At 32.9% G+C, this 23962-nt stretch overlaps 1 protein-coding gene across 2 annotated transcripts in view; it reads right to left on the reverse strand.

Moving 5' to 3' along the window:
- Positions 1–23962, reverse strand: part of LOC145296875 (E3 ubiquitin-protein ligase RNF220-like) — a 349495-nt gene that overhangs the window by 23413 nt on the left and 302120 nt on the right. For both annotated transcript variants that reach the window (XM_080143010.1, XM_080143009.1), the window contains 4 exons: positions 12401–12443; positions 9393–9508; positions 2544–2673; positions 1647–1743 (listed from right to left, as the gene is read on the reverse strand). In XM_080143010.1, the coding sequence (XP_079999136.1) occupies positions 1647–1743; positions 2544–2673; positions 9393–9508; positions 12401–12443 (386 nt within the window). The remainder of the gene's footprint in view (positions 1–1646; positions 1744–2543; positions 2674–9392; positions 9509–12400; positions 12444–23962) is intronic.

Consider the following 23962-nt stretch of genomic DNA (forward strand, 5'->3'; position numbering starts at 1 on the left):
GAAGGTCATCCCGCTATCACATGTGGAGCGCCAAGTGTCTCTATCTGCTGCTAAAAGTCTCCAAAAGATTGAAGGGAATATTGCAGCACTTGAGGGTAAGCTTGATGAAGTCTATGTAGCGTTTCTTCGGGCAGCCAATGTTTCATCAGCCGTGAGTGAGCTGACTGTAAGGAACTCTTCGAGGTAATCTGATTGAGGGCATCCTGATGTCGTGACCCAACTATTGAAGCAGACGACAGACACAGGGAAACTCCAGAGGGGCAACTCCAGCTCTCCTGCAAATCTCTGAATGGGACACCTTGTGTCATCAATGGAGGCCGAGGATCTGCTGTAGTCATCTGATGTGAAATGACTTCAGCAGCCTAATGTGATGGCGATATGGAGCCCATGCCTCGGAACCGTACAGATTAGAACAGTTATCCTAATAATCTAAATATGAATTTCAATTGAATTTTATTATTAGTTTTATTACTTTTAACTGTTCATAAACAGAAAAAGAGAGTGATAGAAGTGAGAGTGATAGATACTGTATAAAATAAGGATCAGAGTGATATACAGTGAAAAAGGGTGATAGTGATATACACATACTAAAAGATGGACCATTATTGCGATTTACAGTGGAGTGAGATCTACCCCTCCCACAAATGCTCAGCACATAATAAACTACTTTTTAATCTATATATCTATAAAAGTGAAAGTGTTTGTCTGTGTGTCTGTGTACATTTCCCTACACAATAACTCCATTAACTTTCAGTCTTCAGACTCGAAATTTGATATACAGGGTAGTAAGATTTGGGAAAATCTTTGTAATTGGCTTTCGGACAGAAATTTGGCTGTTAAGGGGTCAAAGTTCAACGATTTGACCTTTGAGAACTCTACCAAACTCCTCCCACAATTTTGGGTCTAAACACTTGAAATTTTAGATATAGTTTCCTTGGACATGGATCTGACTTAATAACTTGATTTAAGCCCAAAACAATAAATGTTAAGGGGTCATAATAGGGGTCAAAGTTTTAAAAAAATTGACCTCTGCGCTCTCTACCAAATTACTAAAGACAATTTCTAGTCTAAGCATTTGAAATTTTACATAAAGGGTATTCAGAGGTAGGGCAAGCTTTTTAATTAGTTTGGGTCGAAAATTTGAGGTACCAATATATAAATCTATGTATGTACATTTGCATGTCTGCCTAAAACTTTCGATAGAGGCGACAGATTTTCACAAGATTAGTATCGTTTTGAAGCTCGACCCTTCAGACAACAAATACTGAAAAATTGGCTAAAAACATTAATTTCTTTACCCTCAACTGGGCACTTTTCTACAGGGAGGGGTTGCTTTTTTCACTGATATTTTTGAAAGTCATCCCCTCTTTTCGAATGGCTAGCCTTCATTTAAACCTACGTCACTTCCAGTTTGGCGGTGGTCATAACAGCAAAGACGTCACATTTTTTTCACATTCTTTTCCTCCTTCGCGGTACGGGTTTGAGCCTGCCTTCCTACTACCACTTTTTTTTTTTTTTTTTTTTTGCTCAACACACACCTTCAAATACCCAGGCAATGCTAGTAATAATAAAAACAATATCAACAGACTGATTTTTGTTTTTCCATTTGTGTATTTTCAATTGTTTGCTGTATCAAGAAAGGATACTGTGGTCGACCATAAAATTCTGTGTCATCCCCATCAACGTTCAAATCGACGTCTTCATCAATTGACAATCTTCTGCTCGATAATTGGAATCCAGAAGCTGAAAAAATAAAAAATATTTTTTTTAATTATCTATTTTTTTAAGAAAAGAAAAAAAAAAAAAATATATATATATATATATATATATATATATATGATTGTTTATTAAATTTTAATTGGAATCCAAAAGCTGAAAAAATCAAAACTAGAAATTTAAAAAAATATTTTTTAAGAAAAGAAAAAAAGATATTCATTCTTTTGTCATCAAATTTATCTGGTTTTTGTTTGTCTTAGAATATTATATATATATATATATATATATATATATATATATATATATATATATGTGTGTGTGTGAATGATTGTTTATTAATTTTTTTGTACGCCATTCTGGTGTTTTTTTTTGTTTTTTTTTTCACTCTCAAAGTGCTTTAAAGGGAGAGGTTATCTGCCCTTTGTTTATATTCTAGTGGCCCCTACATTTTTGGGACATATTATTTCATTATTTAAATATTTTCTATGTGCATAAAATTAAGTTTTATATATATATATATATGATATAAAATTATCTTGTTGGATTTTCAAAGTCAGACCCACATAGTAGTTAAGCTGAGAAATCAAACTTTACTTCTGACTAGCCAATTTTCATTTGTCATCATTGTATCGTGTTATTGGCAATATATATATTACACAGACACTAAACAAATGTTTTCATTAAAATATAACTTGGTCTTAATCAAAATACAAGATGCTGAAAAAGGCAAAATAAATCTAAAAAATGTGTAAAATAAGGAAGAATTTAAGATAATTTGCAATAATTGATTGGATGGAACTCGTCAAGAATAAGAATGATTGTCTCACCTGCAAATCCTCCTTGCAACATGGTGGTGGCACGTATTCTGGTCTCCCCCATCCAAGTGTATTCCTCATACTGTTCCCCACTATCATCTCCTTCCACGTCAACATGGTCATCCTCAATTATCTCCTCTTTCTACACACAGAAAAAGAAACAAAAAAAACTAAAAAGGTCAAACTTTACATTCAGAAAAAAAAAAGAAGGTTTCTTTCTAGAAATTCTTTTTGTTTCTTTTACAGAAAAAAAAGGTTTCTTTCTAGAAATTCTTTTTGTTTCTTTTACAGAAAAAAAAATGAATGTTTCCTTCTAGAAATCCTTTTTCATAAAAAGCAACAAAGACTTCAATCTCTATAATTTCTGGAAGCAAATTGGCTATGAGATTTTGATTGTTTTTAGGCACAGTGCCACTTCTTTGTAAGAAGCTACTATTTAGGACATAATTTGCAGGGACACTATGTAGGGAGTTAAGCAGCAAGATGTCTGTTCACACTACACTTGAACTTCTGCATGCCAGTATAGTCAGAGAAGCAGGAACTCTGGAGAGAATTCCAAAGTCTAGCAGTTCAAAGGAAGAAAATATTTGACTGATAAAATCCAAATGAATCAATTGCACGAATTTCAAATGAGAAAAGACCAATAAAATTGTTTTGCTTACAAAAACAAAAAAATTGAAATAAAACAAATCCATGTTTTGTTGTCAGTAAAAATTAAAAATTGATTTAGAAAAGAAGGGGTTTTAGGTTTTATTTCCAATTCTGTCAAAAGCAGCAATCATAAATTTTCTAAGGATGAGCCATCGTAACCACTTTTTTTAAAAAGTACAAGATAAACTATTAGTTTATCTATATACTAGAAAGAACACCTGCCGTTGCTCAGAATTGAATGGAAATCACTACTTTGTATTTTTCATTATGATCATAGCACCAGCACCATATTACTTTAATGAAATGTGCTCTGACAAACTTATAGCACTTGTGCCCCCTTGACATACAAACCTTGACTAACTTGACAAGCAACAAAATCCCACCTTTTCACTGTTAAATGCCAGAAAATAACCTGTCCTTCTACTTGGTTCAGCTATCACTTTGTATTGGTTGAGCGAGCTCAACCCGTTGAGTTGACTTCTCAGATTTAGACCAACCACGGCCAACGATTTGATGGTGCTGTAGCGATGAGCGCAAACCATTTGCAGTTCCAGTAACATAAACCATAGAAGTGAGGGTTCAGAATCAGCTTAACATCTTGTTTTAGCGTCTTGCTCCAAGTCTTCAGCTGTCTTCTGCACTGTTTCTTTCAGCCCTGTGGTGGGGCCAGGTCACTGACTTCATGAATGAAATCGCCTATTTACCAGTGAAGAGCATGGCCAAACCATTGGAAACGCCCCGTGAGGATAGACTGGATGAGTAAGGATGCTTTGTAGTATGTGCAGGCCACGGTGTTGGAGAGGCAGCGATTCCTCTCCAACGCTGTAGTCCACACATGCTGCAAAATGCTGGAAAGCTTTCTATTCTAACAGTTTCTTTCCTCAGACCGCTGGACTGTGGAACTCCCTCCCTGTTTTCTGCTTTTCAGACTGTACTAACATGCAGAAGTTTAAATGTAATGTGAACAGACATCTCATTGCTCAACTCCCCACAATCCTCTGTTAGATGCAAATCCCTAATAGTAGCCTCTTACGTTTGTGGAAATACACCATGTCTAGAGTGAAAATTGGTTAAAAAAAAAAAAAAAATGCCTATAATTTCTGTAAGTTCAGAGCATATAAAAACTGGCAATACACCGAATGTTCACAATGGATATCCACCACAAAAACACTGGTTATTTCAGGATAGCTAACTCACTGTTCTAACGCGTTTATAAATATCAGAAATCATAATAAAATGTTAAATCAATACTTCCATTTTGTTTTTCCTTGCGAGAAATACCAGATGGCAACAGGAATTGAATCTCGTTTAAGCACAGTAAGCTTTTACATGCGATATTCATCCAAAATACTCACTTTATAGCTTGCCTGTCGGTTGAGACGGAAACAAGTATGCCGATAGACTTGAATTCTATTCTGAGGCCAACTCAATCAAAGACCAAAGAAAAATAAGCAACTTTAATTTCTGTTGTTGGAACAGATGCATTAATTAAAAGACCTTGTCAAAGTGCATCAATTAAAAGACAAAAATTATGAACTGCTCTCTGAGACTCGTAGAGAGTACTGCAAGCCTACGCCAGCCATTATAGTTGAAACATTCAACTTTTATGTCTGCTGCCGACTGCTAATTTAAACAAAATAATGAAATTCTGTGAGATTGGAGACATGCTGAGGAACATGTTAAGAAACTTAATATTTATGGGCATAGCAGATGGCCATATTTGCAGGCATTTACTATCTGAAAGGAAACTGATATTTCCTAATGCCAGTGATGTAGCTTTTGCTATAGTAAGTGAAAAGAAAAATGGTAGTGATATAGCAGTTTGTGAAATGCACTGTCTATCACAGAAACAAGTCAAACAAGTTAAACAATAGTGGAAATTAAAACTGAAACAAAAATCATATTTCAGGTGCAATGGGAAACACACTCTCAACTCGAGACATTTAAAAGAAGCAATTTACAAATTTGGCCATAAAACCGGTGACATCTCAACAGTTTGCTGCACCCAGAAGAACATTAAAAGAACCAGAAACCAAAGAACTTACATCAAAATGTGGTCAACCAGAAGATGACGCTATAGAAAGTTAATCAGCCTAAATACATTAGTTTTTTTTATAAATATCAACGGAAATAGCAGATTTAACCATTGATGGGGTTAGTACATATATACATTACATAGAAAAATGCGTACATGAAAAGTAATATGGTTAAGATTTAACTTAGAAAAGTAAAAGGACTAGTTGTTAAAACTGGAAAAGAAAAAGAAAAGATATTCTAGTAAAAAATATAATAAATTTATAACTGAAAATATTGCAGCATTAAGAATTGTTTTAAAAAAATCAATTTAACATTATATATAAATTCTTAATGCTGCAATATTTTAAGTTATAAATTTACTATATTTTTTTACTAGAATTCCTTGTCTTTTTCTCTTCCAGTTTTAACAACTAGTCCTTTTACTTTTCTAAGCTTAATCTTTACCATATTACTTTTCATGCTTGCATTTTCTATGTAATCCATGATTTTTCTAGGCTTTGCTTTGAAATAATATTTTCTTTTTTGTGTTCAATATCATACGCATTGTCAACAATCCATAAAAAAATTATTACAAACTTCTTAAATTGACTAAATAAAAAAATAAAAAAGACGTAAATAAGTAAAGAAACAGAAAGGAGAGACCAAAAAAAAAAAAAAAAAGAGAAACAGAATAAACGGGCGACGTTTTAAGCAAAATATTATCAGCCCTAGCACGGCAAAGAACATCACTTTTGTTTACTCTCTCTATATAACCCAAATAAGATGACATGTGAGTGACATTCCCGTTATGATTTATGAAAGTGTCGATGACGAAAAAGTCGCTATGATAACCAACAACCAATCAGAAGAAACCATCTCTCTCGTTCCTTACTAATTCTGAGGACTTTTGAACACCAGTAATTTTATTATAACTTTTGTTTAAATGAACGAAAATTGAAAATTTTTACTTCAAAATATAGCTGGGAAGGGGACCTATGAACTGTAAAAAATTGTTTTAAATTTGGCCGCAAAATGAGTGAGTGGTAAAGCTTTAAAGCTGTTCTAAATGTGTAAAACTAACACTTAACCATATATTCAAACACTACCATGTTTGAATGATATATGTATGAATATAGGTGTGGCTCAGAGGCTAAGGAATAAGGGTGGAGAGTTGTATGTTTTGGTTTCAATTCTAGCTGATGGCACCCAATTCATATTTTTTTAGTTTTGATCTCACTACTATATATTAGGTTCAATATAATAATCGATAGAGATTTGTTTCTGTAATAAATACATAATCTGCATGAATTAAAATATCATATTTAAGCGTATCTTACGACTGTATCTTTAGAATTCGCTGCCTCTAAAACAAACATCTATATACGTAGAGGTCTCCAATGACAGCAAAAATGTAAGTCTAAAATCAGTCACTATTTAATATTGTTAAAATACAATTTTTTTTGCTGTTGTCATCATAGAAATGAAAAAGATATATATATATATATATATATATATATACACACACGCACACACACACACATAATTACATGTAAGCCACAAAGTATTAATGACAAAAAAAATCCACTTAATTCCTAAATGTTTTCTTTTTGTAAATGACAAGAAAAAGTTTCTTTTTCTGATAAAATCATATTAAAAAATATAAAAAGTAACAAAATAAAATCAACGAAAAACAAAAACAAAAAAAAAAAACAAAAGAGATTAATAAAAAAAAAACACAAAGGAAATAGTTTAAATGCAATTTCGTTGCTAAAGAGATTTGTCACTCATTTCTTATTGGCTTTTGATAATAAAACATGTTTGGTCATCTCCCTTTAGAAGTAGAGCTCTTCATTCATGAAAGGAGTGAAAAAAAAGGAGGAGGAGGAAAGACCTTTCTAGAAATGCAAAACATCAATAATAAAAACATAAAAGGACATTTTCTTTGTTGTTCAATACTTCTTTACTCTGGAAACAAAAAAAAAATGTTTGCAATTTATTTTATTATTTTCAATATAAACCGGGCTTGATTATTAAGCAAACAACAACAGAAATAATATTGAAAAAAAAAAGAGAAAACAAAAAACAAGAAATTATGCAGAAATTGTTGATGCTTCTTAACAGTCACTTTGAAGCAATATTTAGTCATGGCTTTGTTGAAAACCGAATTTTCCACCTGAGGTTAGATTAAGCTGAAAAGCGGAAAATTCCCCTAGAAGTTAAGGATTAAAATTAAAGCTACATGATGTACTAGACATGAAGTCCAAAATAACATACAGTGATGAAGATAGTAAAATATTTCTCTTTGGCTACTAAGCTGATCTCTAGCAAATTAAATTAGAATGAATTCTCTTGATTTTTTTTTTTATCCTTGTTTTCAATCGATTAACTTCGATCCCTCTGTCTCTGAGATTGACCAAATCAGTCCTGCTGAACTCTCTAAGCGTTAGTTCTTTTATTGCAAACTTTTATTTCAAACAAGTTTTATGACTTATTAGCCAATCACAAATCATGTCATACTTTCTGTTCTCCTACTATTGGTCAGCCAATGAGAGCCTTCGTTTTGCCCACATAGAATCAAGAAGCACTGAAGTTTCCATAAAAACAAAGATTTTTCAAAGTTTGAATCTCAATTTTCTGGAAAATTGCTGAAGACACTTTTATAATGTTTCTTTGCTGAGGAGGAGAAGAAAAGGTCATGGAGACAATGGAAGAATAATAAAACTATCTGGATGACGTCAGAAGAGAGATTACGACAAGCGGGCAAAATAAATGTTCTTCATATGCAAGAATGGGTCATCGGCGATCCTATAATCGTATGATCAATGAGGATTCGAACCTTTTCAAAATCACACTTTCCCCACAAGATGACCCAATCAGACTGATTCTTTCTTCAGGAGCTTTTATCCACAAACTTTGTTTCATTTTGAAATCTAGCAAAAAAAAATATGGCCACTTTGTAAGTCTGTATTTTTATGCTTTGGTCAAGTCATCACCAAACAATTGACTTTTGAATTCTGTCAATGACTTTCTACGGAAGACTACACATCTTGATAATTCTGATTCAGCCACTTGTTTCAAACTTGGATAATACAACATTGGCCCTGGTAGGCTTGGTATAAAAATATACATTAAGAATTTGATGTTGAACAAAGTTTTTTTATTTTATTTTTTTTTTATGTAATTTGAAAAAGCAAAAATTGGATTGATTTTAGTCAAGGGTGACTCAAAGGCTCCCTTTTTGTTTGCTACTACACAGATGTAGGGGATGCTAACACCCCTTTCTTTGGGTTACACTATTCACCCTTGATCTACCGAGTGTTTAGCAAGGGGACATTAAATACCATTTTTTTTTCATCTTTGGTATATCTTGACTGAGGATTGGACTCTGAACCATGATGCTAAATGAACCAAATGTTATCCAAAGTATTTGATAATAACTAGGGCTATGACAACAGAATATTCTTTTCATTGTTTTGACTCTCGAGTATATATCCGACATAGTTAAGCACAGTTAATCAACGTAGAACTACATCACTCTATATAAAAGCATATAAGATATTAACGGATGCACACTCGAGAGTCAAAACAATGAATAGAATATGCTGTTGTCCTAGCCCTAATAATAATTCAAACGGACAATATACAAATATAAAAAGGTCTATTATTATATATGAACAATGCATTAGGTAATTACAAGTTCGGTAACTGGCTTGTAATGTATATGGGGAACAGCCGGCTGTAATCGTACTACCATTCGCATGCAATGAAGAATGCAAACAAAAACGTGACATTAGAAAAGACAGAGCAATCACCATCTCCGATACAGAATTACCCCACCGGTGTCCAACATGTGGGAAATACTTCAGAGCTTGAATCGGTCTAACAAACCATCTTTGAACCCACGGAACAATTGCATGATTATGGTCATCTTCACAAACGATGGATGAACATCATATGGGGAACGGCACGGCTGTAATCTTACTACCATCATACTTTTTGAAGCTAGTATCATTGTTGTTGATATGCTATTCGAGCTAGTCCATTGTATAAAGAAAAAGGGGGTGTCAGTATATTCTCTAGAACACTAGATTGAAGAAGGAAAAAAAAAAATGGCTGAATTTTAAAACTTTAGAATGAAAATGTATTTTTCTTTTTACGAAATATATTGACCTCTTTAAATTCTTATTGACTTACCCTTTTTAAGCAAAGGTCAGCATGTTCGTTCAATTCCTGTGCCGTTCCTGTGAGCTTCTCATTACAAATTGGACAAACTGCCTCTTCGGGTTTTTTCTTCTTATTTCGACTCCGGGCTGGAAATGAGGAGAGAGAGAGCAATAAAAATAAAGATATTCAATAATTTTATTTAAAAGACGATAAAGATAAACTAGTTTGATTGGTTTTATGCAGGGTGACACCAAACACCCACCCCAAATAAAAGCTTACTCATGTAATCTTTATCTCTGTCTCTACTATTATATAAGTCATTTTGTGTGTGTGGGGGGGGGGGATTCCTTCCCCATAGGTTCCGAAACAGCTGAGCTTAACTTTTGCAAATTTCACACAAAGCTAATTTATATGTCTGGCAGTGTTCTTAGATATGTTTTGTACAGAAAGTCATCCAATAAGTAATGATAATCCAAAAAAATCCGATCTTAAAAATAGTCTTTCTCTTTTATAGATAAAAATGAATTTTTACAGGGGAATATTTTACATTACACTGGCCAAGAGAAATAATAAAATCTCAGCAAATCATTTCTTCTTAACCCCACCCCCAGATTTATTGTAATCTGAAGATACAGCTCAGTGGTAGATTATTCGATTACAGGTCGAATGATACCTGTTCAAGCCCAGGTGTACCTCAACATTTTAATTTTTTCTTATTAATGAGTTCAATTTATGATAAAAGAAGAGGTACTATTTAAAATCACCGCAAATCATTTCTTCGTTTGCATATTTAAAAACTAAACATTAATCAGAAGTGACTTTTCCAGGACTCTCATCGTCAAGCCTAAATATTAGCTGATGTGATATTGTCAACAAACAGATGGAATTTAATGAACATTATCATTATTATTTTTTTTTTAATTTTCGATGTCATCTCAAAGATAGTTTCCATTAAAACAACCTCTCAAACTATTCCTGAACAGATGAGAGCCATGGCAGTGAAAAATCAGAACAGTGCCAGGATAGAAGTGTACCAGAATTATTGACAATTTTGTATGTCATATCCACGTGTGCTTATCAATGAATAGTAATAAAACAAAAGATTGTTGGATATTTTATGACTGGAACTTGGTGGACAAGTCAGTCATGGATTGAAGTTTATTTAATAACAAATGAAAAAAAATTCTGAATTCTATTAACAATTCTATTTGGAGGCAGAGGGAAGTTGGGGTGTCCCTTATTTTCGAATGCACAAGCGATTTTTCTTATTGTTTTTATTTCTTTGTTTTTGTTGAAACCCCAATTTTCCACTGCTTGTATTAATAATGAAATAAATATTTATTGATTTTAAAACTACCAGTAAAACTAAAAATTATAGGTCACACCAATAACTGATTTTTACAGTTGCAAAAATATATGCACACATTATAATGGGTTCTTGCAGGAATTCGACCCCACCCCCTACAAGAAACAACTTTATATTTAGAAATTTTTAAAGAATTGGAATCAGTATTTGCATTGGAATCGGAAAATTTATAACAGAATCGAAAAAAAAAATATTGGTATTGTCCCATCATTAATAATAACATAATTTATATAAACATTAGAACAGCTTATGCGAGTTAGCTAGGATTCAGATGTTGGTACATCACTGTGGAGAACTTTAATTTGTTGACTGTTTACCGTTTATTAAATAAAATGATGCATAAATACAATGGAAAGCTGTTACGTAAAAAAAAAAAAATATCAACTAAAGATTTGCATATACTACCCTTCTGTTTTCACTCTAAATGCAGATGAATTTACTTTTACTTGTGACGGCATTCTCCAGGATGGTGTGAGCTGGTTCCAAGTTAATTCACTACATCACGAGTCAACGCAGTACATCCATCTCTGCCCGATGCTGACTTCTCAGTATATTTCTTTCTTTTTTTTTCTGGCATATCAACCCATTTCAGGTTATTCAATGCAATTGTGAAAAAAGTTCTATACTTCAAGTTGTTTATGTGTTTAAATAGTTACTGACTGATTGAACCTTGCAAAGATTATAATGTTATTATTTGGTGCAATTTGAGTCAGGGAGCTAGTGGGAAAACGGGGGAGGAAGAAGAAAAAAGCAAAAAGGTGGAGGGGAGCCTGTTGTTTTTGTTTTAGGGCTTTGCAGAACATGGTTGAGTTGTGCAAAAGAGAAGGAAAAACTTTAACATTTATGTGCAGTGCATTTTAGTCAGGAAGTCAGTTTTTCAGACAGCCTGATCTGATAGCACCATCTCAGTATACTTCAGCCATCTTGATTGCATTGTTGCATATCAAAGAGATGAAGGCAGATCAAAGCTTCTAAGTCAGCTTTGATCATTGCAAGCCCCATCCTCAGTTGATCAACATTGTTCTTGCATCATCCCAGTAGCAATGATGGTGCTATTGTCTTGCGAATCAGGTCAGTTGGTGGATCATGAAGTGTGTGCCCAAACCACTGGAGTCTTCTGATCAGAAGTACTTCCTCGAATCTAGGAAGCTTACATTGTGCATGGATTGACATTTAGGAATGGTCGGAGATACAAATTCTAAGAATGTGCTGAAGACACCTCTGATCAAAAACTTCTAGCCTTTGAATGTCAGTTACTTGTAGGAACCCCAAATTGTGGAGATGATTCTGCACATCCTCACTGGACATGCACATTTTCCAACTTTTATTCAATCCGCTTCATCTCTTTTCCTCCTGTTGGATGAAGCAAACAACTGTAAACAAATGCTTGCATTGCACACGAGTTTATCACAGGTTCTCCGCACCGCGCGGCACCTTTAAAAAAGTTATATGCCACGGGTTAACCCAAGCTATGTGATTGAAATTAGGTACAGAAACCATTGGATAGCATGAATTAAAGAAAGATGATACTCCTCTCCCTGCATCAAGGGACACTGCATAACAGAAATCCATCAGCAGTGCATCTACAACCAAGAAAGATTAGGGTATAGTTTACCCAGTGTGCCTCTCCTCCCCCCAAAAAAATTTGTAATAAAACAAAATAAAAACTCACAGCTCAGCCGGCTCTGTCTGTTGCATTTAATCCTTTGATAAGTCTGTAAAAAAAAAAAAAAAAAAAAAATTAAAAAAAAAAAAAGGTTATTTTTCAATTCCATATTTACAAATACAACAACAAACGATTCTTTTTGAAAAAATATTGGTTCTTATTTAGAATTTAACCTAATTAAAAAAAATAAAAATACAAATTTTTATGATATACATACCTGTCCTGGAACGAAAATGTCATATTTTAAAAAAAAATCACAAATTGATGAAGTAAGTTTTATTTTTATAAAGAAAATAATTTTTAAACAATTTAAAGCAATTAATGTGAAATAGGAATTATTGTGGACTTATCTGTCCTTGATTTTTTATTCAAGATGGCGATGCAAGATAGTCTCCTTTTGCTTACTCATAAAATTTGATTTTCTTAGTTAAAAATAAAACTACTTGACTTTTGAATTTTGGAATATGACATCTTCATTTCATGATGGATACATATATCATCAAGATTTTTTTTAAATTATGTTTTTTTTTTTACAAAGGAATCAGCACTTATCAAGGCCCAAAGGCCACTCGAGGATAAGGGTTGAAGAGTTTACAGTGGTCAAAAGGACAATATCATAGTAATCGTTAGAAGTGTACACTTGGTAAACTGGATTACTTAAGGGGAACGGTTCATCAAGAACTTGTTTACATTAGACTTGAGGACAATCAAAATGTAATCAGCTGGAAAGCAGGTAAATGGAAGAGAGTTCCACAGGCGTGCAGTTCTAAGAAAGAAGCTTTGTTCATGGAATCTATGTTTAGGCTTAGGCACAGATAAAGAGTGGGGAAAATTATTGATAGTGGTTTCAGCCAAACGAGTGTTTCTCGTGAATGTTTGGCAAGGGGGGGGGGACCATAGATTGGAGCTTAGACGAGCACCTGCTATGAAAATAATGATAAAGCAGAGACAGGCTCACAACGTCTCTTCTGTGGGAAAGAGGTTGCAGGGAAGAGAAAAGGGCATCCCCCATTAGGCTACAAAGTCTATTCTGAACTCTGTCAAGGCAGGATATGGTCTTCCTAGCAGCTCCTGCCCAGATGTGACAGCAAATAAATAAGAGTTCAAATATTCATACGCAAATATTCATATGATGTAGATACAAACATGCAAGTCTTAATTAATCGGATATTTTTAAATATAGATATTCTTTTATTCTTTGTTTTTCAATAAAAAGGATCTTTTCAAATTGTAGATTTTCAGAATAAAATCAAAACTAATTGCGCAAGAATGAAAATACAAACATTTTGTTTCGGTTTATTTGATGAAATATTTAATAGAATTTGATCTGCATACTCAAATTATATATTCTCTGAGATTGTAGTCATACCTTACTTACTGATTCTGCTGCTTCAACTGTTCTACATCTAGTAATCTAAACACTTATCAATTTTTAATGTGACCATACCAACAAAGTCTCCTATTCTCCACACATATACTGTTCACATTTAATTTTCTTCTGTTAATGATTATATGATGAGTTTATCATATCTAAGCTTGTTGTCAAGACTCATTACGCACTTCTATCATTTTCAACTCGTTTCTCTGTATGCAACATGTAAACTCAGCCCTTACTCACCAGTAAACAAATAGAATTTATTTCCGACACTTTGTCGTACATAATGTTGCATAGCTTTTGGATTGATACTTGAGTTTGTTGAGGCAATACTATTATGACATAAATGGTTAGTTGTTCGACAGGGCTGGAAACAGAAAATTCACAAAAAGAAAAATGTCCATTATGCAGAATTTGGAGCTGCATAAGAAGATAGGAGTTAACAGTGGAATTGCATATCCATATATTATGTGCTAAATACCATACAGAGTAAAAAGGTGAGAAAATCTAGATTTAAGGTGGTGTTGACCATGCATAAATTCTGCTGGAGTAATAGTAGTGGGAGGAGGCGTTTGCACTTCAAACCAGAAAGAAAAAGAAAAATGAGGCAGCAGGAGGGGGTGGATTATTATGTCAAGAATTGTCTGTGGCAGATGAAAGTCATAAAACTTGTAACAATAATATGTTTTCCCTTAACCTGAACAGCTTAGTGATAACTGACATGAAACACACATGAGTGCAAGATGACTTGGGGTGGGACAGCTTGACAGTGAGGAGAGGGAAGGAGACAGAGGAAGACAAACAAACAAACAAACCAATTTTGTGCCAGCAAAACATTTAAAGAAAGTCAACAAAAATGAAAGAAAAAAATTTCTTTACTACTTTTTGTGTGTGTGTGGGGGGGGGAAGTAAATTTTCGTCTACACATCAACATAAGAGGCTTTGTCTGTTGATTAATCTGCCAGGACTCAATTTTGAAATGGCATTTTTTGTCAATCTGCCTGGTTCAATTTTGAAATTATATTTTTATATGTTTGCCTGGCTCAACTTTGAAATGATACATTTGTACGTCTGCCTGGCTCAAACAGCATTTTTGTTGGTCTGACCGGCCAAAAAAAGGTCTGTCCAGTTTAACTTTGAAATGGCATTTTTGTTGACCTGCCTGGTTCAATTTTGAAATGGTATTTTTGTATGTCTGCACGATTCAATTTTGAAATGATATTTTGTATGTCTGCACGATTCAATTTTGAAATGATATTTTTGTATGTTTTCCTGGCTCAATTTTGAAACAGCATTTTGGTCTGCCCGGTCCAATTTTGAAATCTTATTTTTGTATCTCCGTGCAGCTCAACTTTGAAACAACATTTTTGTCAGCCTGCCTGGCTTAATTTTGAAATAGCATTTTCATATGCTTGTGCGGCTCTGTTTGGAAATGCTCTTTTCATAAGTTAGCCCAGCTTAACTTTGAAATGCCATTTTCATACATCTGTTCAACTCCAGTTATAAATGGCATTTTTGTCGGTCTGTCTGGCTCAACTTTTAAATAGTATTTTAGTTGGGTTAAGGAGCAGATTGAATGGGCACGCCTTATAAATATTTGTTTTTGTGATAAGCACATGGAAATATAAAAACGGCCCAGGTGTTAAACGTTAATAGAATCGTGTTACATACACAAACACTCTCTCTACAAGAAAATAAAGAAGACTCACAACATTTGTTACCTCCAAATAAAATATAGAACACACGCAATGGGAATGAGGGAGGGTGGGTGGAACTATATCTTAGTGGATACCCGTTTGATCTTCGAGACATTTAATATTAACAACTCCTACTAAGCAATGTACAACAACATTAGTAAGCCTTTATTTGTATGTCTTCATTATAGTCGAAGAAAAGGGAAAAGCCATTTACAAACCTCAAAAATTAACATTCATCGTCATCGGATACTTTAAATCTTACGTCAACTGCGATGACAACTAAAATGCATCAACCTGAGAAATTGATTATTTTGAAGAATAAAACTCGAGAAATTATAGTTTTTTCCCCTTCTTTTACCGTTTTATTATTGACGCAGATATTCATGTGTTGCTAAGTGTTTTTTTTTTTTTCTTTTTGTGGTCTGAAAATGATATTCGCTTGAGTTGTCAATAAAAAAGCAACGATAAATCCTGTAAAATAACAATGACATTCTTCAATTCAGCTCAATAGTGAATCCAATATGATGACCTACAAATCGCACGTGTCGTCTTTTTGCTATATAAATATATTTAGACTAGCTGAGCTACTTAACGTTGCTTGGGGCAAAACTGTACATATGTGTATTAAACTTCTAGCTTTCTTTCCTCGTCCCTGTCTCCAAACCCTTCTTTCTCCTCTTCATCTCATCCCTTTCTAGCTGGACACACACACTCTTCTTTATATATTAGATTCTTCGCAGAATTAGTTCTTTCCAAAAAAGTACATTAGGGGAAATACACAAAACCCAGCACAGTTGATCCTCAGAGAATGAATAATTTTTTTCCTAAATTTTAGATATCCATCCAGAGCAATGCTGATTAAGAATTTGTGGTGTTTTGTTTTGTAGTTTTTTGGGTTTTTTTACTTTAAGCTGGACATACAAACATACATAAAGACAACTGAGAGAGAACAGGAGAGAACTTGAGTGCCTACTAGACACTATCTTCGAGTGTCTAAGGTCTCTCTGTATAGGGGTTTGTTAGAACAACCTGACATGAGGATACCTCTCCCTAGAAGTAAACCCTAACTAAATATTCAAAATCACATAGTATTCGCAGCTCAAATAAGATCTCCTCACTATGGCAAACTCACATAAGCTTTTACAAGTAATGGTGCACCTTCTCCAAATGCTGTTACCTCAAGTAATAACACGAAGCTGGATACTCCACCAGACTAGATAAATTCTAGTCCTGGAATCTAGTAAGACCAAGAGACCAAAACGAAAGATATACAACATATGAAAATGGTCAACTGGGGAGAAGAAAATTATGTTCTCAATTTCTTTACTAACTCAGTGTTTGAGAGATAAAGAACTTTAATGGAACATTTGAATATCTGTGTATCTCATATAGAGTTCAAGTGTTAGCCCCAGGTAGTGGGCCCCTTGATTTATGAGAACTTCAACTGAAATAAAGCAACTACCTTTTAAATATATAAAAAAAAAAAAACAACTTAAATACACATATACCCAAGGTGTCTCTTTGGCACATTAACTCAAATGGAAAGAAATGTTTTACTTTTTTCTAACATGAAGTTAGATTTTAAAACTTGAACCTAAAAAACATTCGGCATATAAAACTTTGATTCTGACTAACCATCTTTTAGTTTTTGCTGGAGAAATGCTTCTGTATTGTTAGCAACTGGGTTTATTAAGGTGAATGGAGTTTATTGAGGACGACCTATACAAATGGTTTCTGGCATAGTTCTATTTTTTTTTTTTTAACTTTGTTTCTAAAATATTACATATTGTGTGTGCCTTTGTAGTTTTAAATGTAACTTTTTTTATGTATTTGTTTCATTTTGTTTTTACATACATACATACATGGATGAATATATTTTTTCTATCAATGTACATACATTCAGAGCTACATCCATATGTTTCAGTGTATTTGATTTACGCATAAATCTTATATTTAAATTCATACAGAAACTGAGACATGTGCATACGGGTATCATGTTTTTTCTGAACAGTTCACTTCTTGTAAGTAAAAAAAAAAAATTACTTGATCTGAGATCGAAACCAAAACCTAGATAGTGATTTTAGTACGATAACCATTAGGTAAGCTTGACATGATTTTTAAAAAGTGTTTTCAAAGCTACTTACTCTTTACATAAGGAATCTATCATGCAAACGATTCATGCATACATGTTCGTGAAACAGTTGACAAACAGATAAAAATCCAATCACCTTCCCTCCTGTATACCAATTTTTCAATTTTTACCCTTTAGCAACTTTTTTATACTGAATGAAAACTTATTAAAATTTTTCCACATGTCTGAATAACCTATATACCAAATTTCAAGTCTGTAGATAAAAAATTGTTGAGTATATAGGTTGAGAAGTGTCCTCAAACACACACATAAATAAATACATTCTCACTTTTATATAATTGTTTGGTTTCTGTTATTTGTCTTCGATCTGCTGAATTATAAAGGAAACATAAAATCAAATGTGTCTCCAATAATGTTTTATTGCACTAAAAATGTGGAAGAAAGACATTCTTGAATGATTTTGCAATATGAAGAAAACAAATTAAAGATGAAATATCAATTTGTCAGCCATGTCGTAAAGATAAAAACTGAAAACAGATTAAAACGCAATGTGAATGAGACAAAGAGAAAGATTGGCGAATCGACTATTAAAATACAAAACTAATATTCCAATAAAGAATGGAATTGCCTATGATGAAAAAAAAGAAAAGACATACAAATATATATATATCGATTTATTTGTATGATATTAATAAAATTGTGACGAAGTCTCATTTGTTTACGTGTGTGTATTTCTCTCACCTCTATGTGACTTATAGGGTAAAATACTAAAACAAATATTTTTTTAATCCCATTTAAAAGAAAATGTAATTATGAAATTAAATCTACCAGAATACATTACGGTTTCTTTGTTAAACAAATCAGCTATTTCAACACCTAAATAGATTAAAAATAATAATAATAATAATAATAATAATAATAATAATAATAATAATAATAATAATAATAATGAATTACATTGTGACTTGGTTTCAAATTCTTAATTAATCATCATAGATGTAAAATTTCAATAATTAAATTTAACTTTCAAAATACTATGTGTATGTGTGTGTGTGTGTGTGTATATATATATATATATATATATATATATATATATATATGATGATGAAAATAATGGAAAGAGTATTCAAACAAAACAGAGAAATAAAAAGGAAGAAACCAGGTTATGTGTTCATCAACATTTCGTCTTTATTTTATCCAGAGGAAGTCTCGAAATAAAGACGAAACGTTGATGAACACATTCGTCTTTATCTCGAGACTTATATATATATATATATATATATATATATATATATATATATACTAGATGGTTTTGAATAAAAATGTACCCAGCGTTACCCGGTATTAAACGTAATGTTAAATTCCCTAAAAAACAAACGAAGTAAAAAAAAAAAACAACAACAAACAGAAACTGAGACATGTGCATGCGAGTATTATATTTTTTCAGGACAGTTCACTTCTTGTAAGTAAAAAAAAAAAAAAAAAAAATACTTGAGCTGAAACCGAAACCTAAGGACAGTGAGTCAAGTACGATAACAATTAGACCAGCTTGCCACGATTTTAAAAAATGTTTTCAAACCTCATTAAACAGTTGACAAAAATCCAATGACCCCTCCAAATACCAATTTTTCAATTTTTACCCCTTAGCAGCCCTTTTTTTCAGATAAAAACTGATTACTAAGTTTTCCACATGTCTGAATATCCTATATACCAAATTCCAAATCTGTAGATCAAAAATTCATTGAGTATATAGCTTGAGAAGTGCCCTTACACACACACACACACATACCCACACACACACATTCTCACTTAAGTGACCTTGTCTGTCTGAAGAATGGTCTCTACCAAACTCCCGTTAATTTTTGTCTACCAACTTGAAACTTGATATATAAAAGATTTGAACTCGTGGAACAAATTCAATTTCGTCTTTAGTCAGTAAAAATAGCTGCTAAGGGGTTCAAATTGAAAAAAAAAATTGGAACTTGGCAGGTGTAAATCGACTTATAGTGCTCTTCTATGCATGCACAAATATACATTTATATATTAAAGTTGGTTCATTTTTAACTATTTCTTATCTATCTGACGATAGCTCAAACGCTATGAATTAAAGTTGGAGGTTTTCGATTTTAGCTGATAGCACACAAGTCATATTTAAAAAATTTTTTTAACTTACTTCTATACATTATTATAATAATAGCGTATTGGCTCTATAATAATAAATATGAAATCTGCAGAAATTAAAATATCATCTTTAAGCATATTTCATGACCGGGCCACACCATGTGGCCACTACTACATATTGGGTACAATATAATATTCAATAAAGAATTGCTCTATAATAATAAATGCAAAATCTGCATAAATTAAAATATCATATTTAAGCGTATTTTTATCATCCTGGTCGGATTGAGCTGGCTTTCTTCTGAGCACAAACTGCATCTCGTCCAGTTTTGTTTATCTTGGGCCAGGTTGCAGGATATAGCTAACTGTTGTGGCCTTATTTTAGGGGTTCACAATATCAAACAGGAGAGTCGGTAAAGTCATGTCAACGATTAGGCTGGCATGGAATCTCTGATTAGAGAGTCCAAAATGGCTGCCTTTCACAGCGATGGGAGAGTCCATGTGAAGACAGGAATAGGGGTGTCAGTTACCCCAGAACACTAACCAATCCTGATTCCATCACCGGAGATGAACTAATTGTGGGCCCAATAATACTGCCAGATCATCCGTAATTCTCACTCAGGTCTTCAGCTGCCTACAGGTACGTTTGCACCAGCCAGGCAGAGTGGAGGAAAGAGGACCTTGCCAATGAGCTCTTCATCTGGTTGACAAGCTGCATATCCAAAACACTGGATGAACGGCAGGAGGGATAGGTTGTCTTCAGTGGAGAGTAGAAACCGGAACACTATTTCCAAAACAGCAGCGCAGAATGCTGTGAAGACAGTCATCAAAGATTTCCAGTTTGTGTAATTCTGCCGCTTTCATAGGCCGCATCTCACAATCATAGAGAAGGATGGTCCCTACCATCGCCTAATAAATGCGTCACTTCGTGTCCAAGCATATTTCCTGTCAACTAGTTCAGATGCAAGAAGGTGGACCATGCTGTTCCAATTCACCGTCCAATCTTAGCCACTGCTTGCTCAGTCAGTGTGATTGTAGAGCCAAGAAAGAAAAAAGGAATTCACATTATTATCTAGGTGAGAGAAAGTGCTTAATAATTACGGAGTCGGTTTAAAATAAACACTGTCTTCAAACAGCTGTAAACAATTTAAATCAATATATATATATATATATATATATATATATATTTTGCTCTGTTTACCACATTGAGCTCTCATACCCGGATTTCCTCCTGGAATTATTCCATTATAACACTATATATATATATATATATATATATATATATATATATATATATATATATATATATATATAAAAATGGAAATTCTAGGTTAAATCATGTAGAATTACAACAAAATTTATTGTTTGACAAAGGAATACAAATAATTATTAAAGTTTTTTCCCTTAATCCATGAATTTTAAATCTCAGAGGAAATGTTAGATGTGGCTAATTCTAAATTTTGCTTATTAGCACACAGATTGAAAATTAAATTTGTAATGATTTTGTGTTAATTTTCAATTTATGTATTAAAATTTATAATTACCCACATCTATTTTGCTAATAACATTTCCTCTGATGAGATGAGCCATTCATTGAAAATCCATGGATTAACGAAAAAACTTATATTATTTGTACTCCTTTGTCAAGCAATAAATTTTGTTGTAATTCTACATAATTTAACTTAGAATTTCATTTATATTATTGCTCTATCTTAAATATTGAGCTTTTTTTTATATTCTTGGAATTGTCTTATAAATATTGGTACTAATATTTGTTTGGACTTTACGTTTACAGTATTATACAATCTGTTTTACTTATAAACAGTCATTACGGCATTTCAGTATTTAAATATATATATATATATATATATATATATATATATATATATATATATATAGAGAGAGAGAGAGAGAGAGACAGACAGACAGACAGACAGACAGAGTACACTACATTAATGCAAGGGCACTGAAACTCCAGAAATCCCATAATTTACAGCCCCTTCAAAAAAAATCATACAAAAGTCATGAAGAGTTGAAGAGGATGGAAATACTAGGAGAAAGAACATTATTCAAACCTTTACTGGAAGAGCACAGAGAGTACTAGAAATATTAGGGAGGTGCATTGTCATGCAAATTCCAGAGAAAGCCAACAGCCGTTATCAGTAATAACTCATTGGTAAACAACTGTTGCGAAAACATAAGATTTTAATGATGATTGAAAAAGGTAGAGAGTACGGAAAATCTGGGGAGACTTGCTGTCACTCAAGCTGATGTCTATTTTTGTCAGTGAGCGATTATTGTTAACGACTTGTGTGAGAACTCCTAGTAAGTGAGTAACAATAAAAAGTGTCAGTTTTACCAAAGACATTCGTGAAGGAGAAGAAAATATTGAAAAACAGAAGAAAACAATAAGACCCCCCCCTCCCTCCAAATGAATCAAATAAGCTGAAGTGACTTTTTATAAGTAAAAAGATTTGTTTCACAGATTAAAAACACAAAAAGCAAATTTTATTGCTTATTACTATTTTTTTTTTTTTTTTTTTTTTTTTAATTGTCTTTGTTGTTGCCTTTATTGCTCGTTCCATACCCAGATTTAAACGGATTTCCAATAAGGATCAACTGGAAAAAACATTCGTCTTTATTCATGTTTTATTATTGATCTCAATCATAAATTTTCTTGGAAATCAATTTTGATTTTTGCTTGTGTAGAGGGCTGATGGGAATTGAGGGTTATGGTTGAACGGACGGCTGATTTGACAGTCATGAGGAGTTGTGGAAAAGGAATGCAAAACTTAATTAATAATTCGAGGTAAAATATGACAAATTTGATCCAGATATTCATAAGAAAGGATATTCTAGAGGTGCATCCATCAATCGACAAGTCGTATTTCAAAATGATACGTTCACCAAAATTCTCTTTCTAAATATAGTGTGACAGGCTCTGATCTAAATCTTATTTTAAAATCTATTATGACAGGCCAACAAAAACACTATCAATTTTAGAGGCTGACTAAGATACTATTTCCAAATTTTGCAAGACAGGTTGACCCAAATCCTATTTTAAGATCAATTTTGACATGTTGATTTTAAAAATATGACATGCTGAACAAAACACTACTTCAAATATGCGACTAAAATACCATTTTAAATATGTGACAAGCTGACGAAAATACCATTTTAAATATGTGACAAGCTGATGAAAATACAATTTTAAATATGTGACTTGCTGACCACAATACCATTTTAATAATGTGACATACTGACCAACATACTATTTTAAAATAGTGATGTGCTAACCAAGGCACAATTTTAAAATTGTAACGTGCTGACCAAAACACTATTTTAAAATTAAACATGACAGACTGAAATCTCTTATAGAGATACTTTAATTTGTGTAAAATCAGATGCATCCATTGAATCTGTTTTATTTTTTCCTTCAATTTTCTTCTTGCTGGGGATGGGGCATCCTCTCAGATGCCAGAAATGTATTCACGTGCTATTTTATACATTTCAACTGAGAGATTTTTTTTAAATGATTCTAGCCCTCCCTTAAAATGAAATTGTTTGTATCTCCCTTGCACTATATTCACTGGATATATTTGCGAGGTAGATTTTTGAAATTCTTTTTCACGAGTCCAGTTGCTCTTGTAATTATTAGAATAAGTTTAACGACGAAAATGTTATTTGAAACTGAAGTATTTACAGACAGAGATTCTCATCAAGATGCGAGGACGACCCGTCTACAATGTGTCAGGCGAAACATTGATGATGATGAAGATGATGGTGATGATGATGGAATGCTGATAATTATGACAACTGTAATATTATCCGAGAATATTAAATCTAGCAGAAAGTAATAGATTAATAATTTCTGATATTTGAAATTAAAATTGAAGGCTTTCTTGACCTGCGATGGAAGGTGACTTATACAGACAAGAATGGCAAGAAAAATAAAAAGAGGGAGGGGTGGGAATAAACGATTTCCGTTTAATCATGGAAATTATTAAACACAGAGGGAAATCATTTTGCATGAAAGACCCACAGAAGGTAACCCTCATTATTCAATTCATGACTTCTTTATTCCGTTCGAACTTTTTTTGTTTAAACTGTGCAAATATTTGTTTGTCCTGAAAAATAATCTTCAGACCTTGGCTGTTGATTAAGTGCCAAAAGGCTGCGATGGCAGTGGATTTTGGAGTTTTTTTTTTTTAAATGCAAAATTATTTTCCTTCGAAAGAGGAAAAAAAGCAAACTTGTCATTTTGGAAAATATTAGTCATATTT

The sequence above is a fragment of the Euprymna scolopes genome, chromosome 17, assembly GCF_053919585.1.
Source record: "Euprymna scolopes isolate OS-2025 chromosome 17, ASM5391958v1, whole genome shotgun sequence".
Classification (NCBI taxonomy): domain Eukaryota; kingdom Metazoa; phylum Mollusca; class Cephalopoda; order Sepiida; family Sepiolidae; genus Euprymna; species Euprymna scolopes.